At 59.3% G+C, this 8095-nt stretch overlaps 1 protein-coding gene across 1 annotated transcript; it reads right to left on the bottom strand.

Annotated features, from left to right (window-relative positions):
* Nucleotides 1-4670: 4670 nt before the first annotated feature.
* OPTC (opticin) lies at nt 4671-7603 on the bottom strand. Its single transcript, XM_076357983.1, has 6 exons — nt 7358-7603; nt 6777-6912; nt 5691-5849; nt 5386-5588; nt 5144-5239; nt 4671-5019 (listed from the first exon to the last, which is right to left on the bottom strand). The coding sequence occupies exons 1-6, from the start codon at nt 7580-7582 to the stop codon at nt 4849-4851; spliced, it is 990 nt and encodes a 329-aa protein (XP_076214098.1). The 5' UTR covers nt 7583-7603; the 3' UTR covers nt 4671-4848.
* Between the last annotated feature and the right edge of the window lie 492 nt (nt 7604-8095).

Raw genomic sequence — 8095 nt, forward strand, 5'->3', positions numbered from 1 at the left:
TAAAAGAAGGAGGACAGATCTGGAAACTGAGCAGTGACACAGCTCTCCCCGGGTGGCCGCTATTAATTACTCCATTAGTGTTAGGGATTTACAACCTCTTCAGACCCTAAGGCACCGATTGGGATTTCTCCAGATGAGATGCTGTATAAATATAGGCAGGAAAATGAGTTTCTAGTCAGTCCAGGGGAGCCTGGTCCCGGGCCAGCTGCCTGGGTTGGGGACAGGGAGCGGGACACATCGAACCCGGGCAAAGTTCTGCCCCGATGCTGGGCGGTGGGAGCTCGCCGAGGGCTTCAGCGGGGCTGCACGAGCGCTCCAGCCATGAGCTGCACAAACAGCCGCCCTAAACGATCGCACGCTAAGCACAAATCAGTGCCTTGAGCCAACAGCCAGTTAAGTGCTATAAATAAAGCTGTTATCATCCGTGCCTCACTCGCTGAGCAAGCTGGGCCACAGCGCTTCCTCCCCAGCAGCGTTTAAGGGTGATTTCTAGCCGGAGGAGGCCAGGAGCTTGTCAGTGTCCACAGTTCAGTGGCCTTTTTCCATCCTGCCATTGATTTTGCACTTGACCAATAAATCCATTGGTTGCCTGCCCTGGGCACGGGTGGGGGACAGGGCTGACACAGACACAGCCACTGTCCCAGACAGGGAGGCCTGTGTTATCTCTGTATCCTCTTCCCAGCTTGCCCAGGTCCCAGGAGGGCTAAGAGCCTCCATCCTCCTCCTCCTCCTGCTGCTCTGATTCCTGTTTCAGGTCCCTAACCCCAGCCACCACCGCTCTGCTCCTGACCTGGCCCCCCCAACCCTGCAGTAAGCTGCCTGCGCTGCTCTGGCTGAGAAGCTGGAAAAGGATGGCTCTGTCCCCAGGCAGTGGCCAAGGGACATGGCCCAGCTTGGCACAGGGAACTCCTGGTCATGCTGGTGGGAGGAGAGCAGAGAAGAAATCTGGGTGAGGAGGGGGGAGCAGGAAGAGGGATGGGCATGGTAACGGGAGAGGAGCTCCTTTCCCACTGGGGGATGAGGACCTGCAGGAAGAAGCCTGAGCAGAAGAGGATGGAGGCAGCTCACGGACAGGCGTAGCAGCACGCTGAGTCCCTGCCAGGATGCCACACGCTGTCCCAGCTCCTCCTAAATCAACCCAAGGGAAGGAGCGTGCTCATGTCGTGCTCCCCAGGAGACAGAGGGGCAGAGGAGGGAGAAGGCTGCTGCTCTCCAGAGCTCAAAGACTTTCCCGTCTCTGTTTTGGTGCCGGTTAACGATGCATGGCCAGGGCTGGGAGGAGAGCGTGGAGGGGGAGGGCAGGATGGAGGAGGAGGGGGGCCCATATGGAGATGCTTCTCCCAGAGAGCAGCAAGATGCTGAGCTGGCGTGAGATCGGGAGCTCACTGAGACATTGGCTGTTAGAGCCAAGCAATCAATATGTGAAAATCCAGCCCAGGCAAGGAAGGTGACCTTGAGCAGCAGAGAGACAGAGGGAGGAGAGCTGCATGAATTACACACAGAGACGCTCTCTGGGTGAGGGAGGAGGGGTGGAGGGGAACGAGAGGGACAGGGAGGACTCGAGCCCTCTGCTTGGCTGCTGCAGAGCCTGCTGTGTGCCCGGGGAGAGGGCAGCCGCAGATCCAGCCGGAGAGGATGAGGGGAGGGAGGTTAGTGCCCAGAGTCAGTCTGCTCCTCCTTGTCCATCCTGTACCGAGGGGGACGCAGCTCCTTGCACGTACAAAACAGTCTGGGAGCATCCGCTTGTCTCATCCATCCCCTCCAACCAGGACCACTCCCACATCATTTAACTTTCCCCACTTAAGGTGGGGCTCCCCCCACCCCACATCATTTAACTTTCTCCAGCAATGGGGCTGCCGCCGTTTCCCATCACAGACTACTTTGAAGCCCCGCAGCTCCTGCTGTTACTCAGCAAACGCTCCTGAGATCAGAGCGATGCTTTGCCTTTGCACAGCTCCAGCTCACTGCTTCAAACATGGGCTCTGCACTAATTCTGCTCTCTGGCTGCTCCGCTCCCTCTCCTGCTGCCGCCTGGCCCCGTGTCCCTGCAGCGGGTCTGCTCCTCTGCTGGCCCCGTTAGCTGGGCTCAGGTGGTGCCCATGGCAGGCTGGCAGAAGCAGCACGTGTATTGCAGCAGAGATGCACAGTCCCATACGTGCATGGGACGGGTTATGCAACGCTATAAAGCCTCTGCCACAGAAATGGCTTAAAATGCAGGCAGGTCCCAAGGCCAGGAGGTGACCCTGCCCCTCGGGACTGGCACAAGCAGAGGCATCAGCTGGGTAGAGCTGCAAACATCAGGGGATGGAGAGGAGCCAGGACTCCCAGCTGCCTGGCCACAGCCTAAGGGACATGGGGCAGCAGGCAGCCAGGGTGACAGAGGGGGGTGGCTGGATCTCAGACACACTACCAAGCCAGGCTGAGCTCAAGCAGGACTGTCCTGCTGGCAGGAGGGCTCAGCAGAGCCCCTCTAATGCCCGCTGCCATGGCCAGCCCCGGGGAAGGCTCTGTGCCTCCACTCTAGCTCCAGGACAGGATCCATCCAGCCACTCTAGGGTGCTTGGGGAGAGCCTGGGGGGCAGCTGAACCCCATGGAGAGGATGAGGCACATCAGCAGGGTGGGTAAGGGCTGTGGGGCCAGTGGCAGAAGACAGTTGCTCTTCCCTACACAATGCTGCAAAGACAGGCGCTGGTTTCTTTCCTCCAGCTTGGCAGCAGCAAGGACATGAGAGCACAGTTAAGAACTGCACCAGCAGAACGCCAGAGCTGAGCCCCCAGCAGCCCCCTCCCAAAGACAGCCCCAGCCCGGCCCCCTCCAGGGCTTTGGGGAAGATGAAGACCTGCTACCCCAGCCTGCTCCCTCCTCCCTAGGGGTGCGAGGGGACCTAAGAGCCACACAAGACAAGACAGTACTGCTGAATCTCAGCTCTCCCCAGCAAAGCCCCCCAGAGCCACCCCATTGCTCTTAGAAAAGTTTGAGTTTCTGCAAAGCCAGCAGCCCCATCTCCCCCAGACGTCCCTCCACCTACCTTGCTCTCCTCCCCCACGAAGCAAACCCTTCTCTTCCCCTCTGCAGCTCCTTTTAATCCTTCCTCGGCCAACACCGAGCACCTGAGCTATTCCCCAGCTGCGTGGGCATGCCCATGAGATGATAAAACCACCCCAGAAGGAAGGTAAACTGCAGAGTGAGTTTGCAGTCCGAAGTTAAGGTCAGGCATTTCCAAACACTCTGCCTTGCCATCTAGTGGGACGAACGCGAAGGACCGGGGCTCGCCGTTGGGAAAAGTTGGCCAACTCCTGGAGCTGAGCCTGGCTCACAGCAATAGTTCATCCCACGGGAGCAGATGAGATCACCGGGGGTAAAGGACAGTGCGAAGGTGTCAGAAGGATGGATGGGGAAGGAGGAGAGATAGGGGGATGGACAGACAGGGGATAGACAGATAACAGTTGTTTCAAGGATGACATGACAACAGTGGTAATAAATCCTAGCATTTTAGATCTAGCCTGAAAGGAAAGGCTGGAATGGCTCTGAATTCCCGTTTATGAAGGGCCCTGGCTTTTGGATCAACATAATCCATGTCTGAGTTGGGCTTTGCATGGAAAAGAAAGGCAAGGGAAGAGAAGTGGTGCACACGCACACACATGCTCTGTGCCACCGGCTGCCAGCACACTCGTGCCCGTGCTGTGCCGATGAGGCAGGCTTGCAGGCACCAGTGCCCAGCGGCGTTTGCAGCGTGCCCGTAGATGAGAAGCTGGATCTTCTTGCGAGGTTTTCTCCAGCTGCCTTAGTTTGCCTCCCTGGGCCTGGAGGATGTGGGCTGAGCTCAGTGGTTTCAGTTCAGGATTTTGGATTCTCCGGGGATGTGTCATCCCTCTCACAGCATGCGTGTTTGCTACATGTGTATAAAAATATAGAGGATGAATACATTATATTTAAATATCTCACCACTGGACAGCTCTTTTCAGGTGTTGAAAGCTGGGATGATACAAGGTATTTTAACTACCTCTGAGTGATTCTTTCCTGCTGGACCCAGGGCCGTTTGGCTCGCAAGCTCTGCTCCAGCCTTTCTCTGCAGCTGAAGCAGACCCGAACCCAGGGACACCCTCCCTCCAGGCAGAGCCCATGCTGGAGACCCCACCTGGTACCAGGACAGCTCCCAGTCCCAGTGGGGGTCAGGGTCCCTGCAGAGCAGGGGCTGCAGCGGGTCTGGGGTGAGGTGATGGAGGACTCCAGTTGCCCTGTGCTGAGGTTTCCTATTGCATCCTCTTTTGGAGCACACGGGGACAGCCCAGCTGTGGCCACAGCTCACACCTGGGCGTGCAACACTCCTCCGGAGCCACACAGACCCACCTGATGGACCGGGGGACAGCTGAGGGGACAGCCTGATCACGCAAGTCAAACCTGATGTGGCCAAAGCATCGCCTCTCTGGAGCAATGTACCTCCTGATCCCTGTCCAGGAAACCCTGAAAGCAGACATGGTGGGGGTCTTCCCAAGGCCCTGGGAGGGAATTGGGAAAGAAGTGGGACACAGGGAAGTCCCCGTCTTTGCAAACCAGCATCGTTCACAAAGCAGCTGCTGGGCTGGGCAAGGGCTTTCTGCTGCTCTCGCTGTTGAGAATAAGACACTGAATGCATTTTTGAAGTCTTCATTTTATTAGAGCTGCCCCTCCCCTGCTCCGTTTGCCCCAGAACTGAGTTCACCCCTACACGGAGGCTCAGCTCACACCGGGGTTAAATGCATCTGCCTTAACCCCACATTTTCCGTGGGGCAGCAGGGTCCGAGGGGCTCTGGGGTGGGGGCATGGTGGGTCCAGGAATGCTCGCCCTTGTTTCCCAGCGTTGGGGCTCAGAAGAAGCGGCCTGTGGGCAGGCGGGGCAGGCAGAAATAGGCGTTGGGGAAGAGGCTGAGGTTGATGGGGTTGCCGTCGAGGCGGATGTCCTCCAGCGCCCTGCGGATCTGGCTGTGGTCTTGGCTGTTGCAAAACGTGTCCTCATGCATGGTCTGGATGTTGTTGTTCTGGCCAGGGAGGCAAAGGGCAAAATCAGTTTCAAAGGGATGGGGAGGAGGAGGAAGAGGAGGAGGTGGTGGTGGGCTCTGCTAGACTCAGGTACAGACAAGCCTGGGTCCAGGCTCATCTCACCTGGAGGTGCAGGGAGCGCAGGCTCTCGGGCAGGGGCACCGGGATATAGTCCAGCTGGTTATCGGACAGATGGAGAAACTGCAGCTGCTTCAGGTCCTGCGGGAAGAGGGGAGAGATAAACCTCCCTGCTCCGAGCCCCGCTCTGGCCCTCTGCACCATCCCTGTTACCCCTTGGCATGGCAGGTTTGGGCTAAAACCAGCCTGGATTCATCCACCGGGTGCTGGGCAGCTCCAGCACCCACCCGGAAAGCTTCGGGCTGGAGGCCGGTGCTGGGGATCCTGTTGAGACGGGCATCCAGCCGGACGATGCTGCGGGGCAGCTCGGGCAGTGCCGTCAGCCTGTTCTCGGGCAGGATGAGCTCCTGCAGGCTGGGGAGCAGGCGGAAGGCATCCACGTCCGCCCAGGAGATGAAATTGCTGGTCAGGTCTATTCGCTTCAGCTTCTCTGGTGGGAGAGGAGGGAGGGGATGAACAGGGACCCATGCAGAACTGCTTATTCCCCCTGTGCCCCATTGCAGAGCCTGACCCCTCCCTTGCCTCGACGTACTCAGCCCTGTGAAATCGCCGGCCCGGATTGTGCCAATGCGGTTGAAGCGGGCGTAGAGGTAGGTGGTCTCCGGCGGCAGCAGCGGGATGTGCTCCAGGTCGGCATCGTCACAGTAGACGGAGGTTCCGATGCACAGGCAGAGCAGGCAGCTGGGCAGGCCTGGGGGTGCAGAGGCAACCCTTGGCATGGCATGGCATGGCATGGCACGGCTCCCCCGCCCCCCGCCCAAAGTACCCCAGCATGCAGGGAGATGGGAGGACGTGCCCACGCCTGCCCATGCTGTGGGTACACAAAGTCTTTAGCACCCGGAGCTGTCACAGCCCCAGCACCTCGTCAAGGGAAGGGCCAGAAACTCCCAGCCAAAAGAGCTGCTAATAAATTAAGCTGCTCAGGGCCAAATACCTCCCGCGGGAAGAGGGGGAGATGTAAGCTTGCCAAACACAGCAGCGTTACACCCAGGGCTCACTTGGCCCCCTTAGTTTTTCCACAGAAGGAAACAGAACAAAAGCAAACAGTTTTGCATCGAGCAAAACATCTGTCTCGGTTGCGTGAGGGTCCCGGCACGCCGGGCAGGGGGGGCAGGAGGGGTAAAGCTGTGTCCCCCCCGTGCACGTGCTCCCTCTCCTCTCCCCCAGCGCCCGCGAGGCTCAGCATCCATTAGTGGGGGAGTTCAAAGCAGCAAGGCAACAATTTCCCTTTGCCTCCTACTTAATTTGTCCCAGTCCAGAGTGACAGAAAATGAATAAAGATATTTATCCCTCGCTACAGGATTTTAATTGTCACTAATCTAATTGCTACTCTGTCCGACTGTTGCAATGCCTCTGCTCATTAAAATGTTGCTGCTTTGCTGGAACTCTTGTTTCCCAGAAATGTCTCGCTGCAGCCCTCCTGCCTGCTGTGTGATAAGACGCACCCCCAATGCCCCGGGCAGAGCAAATAACTGCTGCTGTCTGCTGGTGGCAAAAGGGTTTGCTGCCTTTTCTCCAGAGCTCCAGCCCTGCCATCCCTGGGACATGTGACTGCATCCCATGGGAACCAAACCCCGTCGGCTGCACCTTTGTGCTGCACCCAGGGGTCCGCACTCACCCTGCGGGGGGACGGGCGCTGGGCGGACGGGGCCGGCAGTGGTCGGAGGCTGCAGCTTCAGGGTTTCAGCCGTGGTGCCCGGGTTTGGGACAGCCGCGGGGTTCTTGGGGCGAGGAGCCAGGGTGCCAACCTCAATCTGCAAACACAGCCTGGGCGTGAGGGCTGAGGTGGCCAAGCGAGTCCTCCCGCTCCCCTCCAGCGCAGGAGGCACTGGTCAAGGGCACTGGGTAGGCCTTATTGAAAAGCCAGCTCCTCCTTGGAGAGCTCTCCTAGCTCAGGGTTTCAGAACCCCCCTCCCTGTTTGCCCGGAGGGATGCAGGAAGCCTCATGTCCCGGCTTCCTGCAGCGATGCTCTGGCCAGGCGCTGGCAGGGGACAAGGAAGCCGGCAGAGGTCGGGGTCGGGTAAAGACTTTCCTGCCACCAGCAAGAGTGGTGGAAGAGTCACCAGGGCTCGTAGGGTTGTGCAAGGGGCTGGTTCTCCAGCTGTGCCCCATCCGTCCCTTGGACGAAGCCCCTTTCTCGGGATGCACCCAGGGAAGACCTGCCCCGCGCACCGGGTGCTCTCCTGCATCCCCCTCACCTTCGGAGCAAGGTCACTGTAGTCGTAGAGCTCCTCATAGTTGCTCAGGTCAAGGATCTCACCATAGTTGTCCAATGTCAGGTCGTAGTTGTCCAGGTCCAGGTTTTCATAGAGTGCAAGATCAGCTTTTGGATTCTCTACCTTCCCTCTCTCCTCCTGGGCTGGGAGAGCCCAAGCTGCCCCCAGACACAGGCTGGCGATGCCCAGCCAGGCCAGGGTCCGCATCCTGCAGCCGGCCAGGGTCACCGCTCCGAGGGCAGCACTGGGGACCGTGGTCCCGGGGGGCGCAGGGCTCCGACAGGGCCAGCAATGCAGGGCAGGATGGGGCCAGGTGCCCTGAAATGGTTGCAAAGCGGTGAAAGCAAAGAGGGACGGGAAGGCAGGACTGGCCCGCCGGCCGCAGCCAGCCCCGCTCTGCAGCCGTGGTGGGGACTGCAGCCACTGCGGGGGACGAACAGCCTCTGCCCCCGGCCCCGGGAACATTACGCCATCCCTTTTCTTTTCAGCCCATTTCACGCTCGGCTGGGCGGCTGTGCAGGAGAGGCCCCGTGGCCGTGCCGGGCTGCCCTCGCTTCCCGGCTTTCCCAGCCCCGAGGAGGTAAGTGAGGGGGCCGGGAGGTGATAAGGGGGTCAGGGTCCTGCTCCAGCCCCTCAAGGCAGTGGGTGAAGCTGGTTGCTGGCCCAATAAATCCAGCAGCCAAGCAGAAATGACCCCAGGAGTCCTGGCACTCTGCTGCT

This window comes from Aptenodytes patagonicus, chromosome 22 (genome assembly GCF_965638725.1).
Source record: "Aptenodytes patagonicus chromosome 22, bAptPat1.pri.cur, whole genome shotgun sequence".
Taxonomy (NCBI): Eukaryota; Metazoa; Chordata; class Aves; order Sphenisciformes; family Spheniscidae; genus Aptenodytes; species Aptenodytes patagonicus.

What these genes read in the sequence shown, in the direction of transcription:
- OPTC (XM_076357983.1), bottom strand. Translation starts at nt 7,582, where the DNA reads ATGCGGACCCTGGCCTGGCTGGGCATCGCCAGCCTGTGTCTGGGGGCA. An exon ending in ACAGTGACCTTGCTCCGAAG is followed by an intron (nt 6,913 to 7,357) that starts GTGAGGGGGATG and finishes CTGTGTTTGCAG; the next exon opens with ATTGAGGTTGGCACCCTGGC. An exon ending in TCCAGCCCGAAGCTTTCCGG is followed by an intron (nt 5,240 to 5,385) that starts GTGGGTGCTGGA and finishes CTCTTCCCGCAG; the next exon opens with GACCTGAAGCAGCTGCAGTT.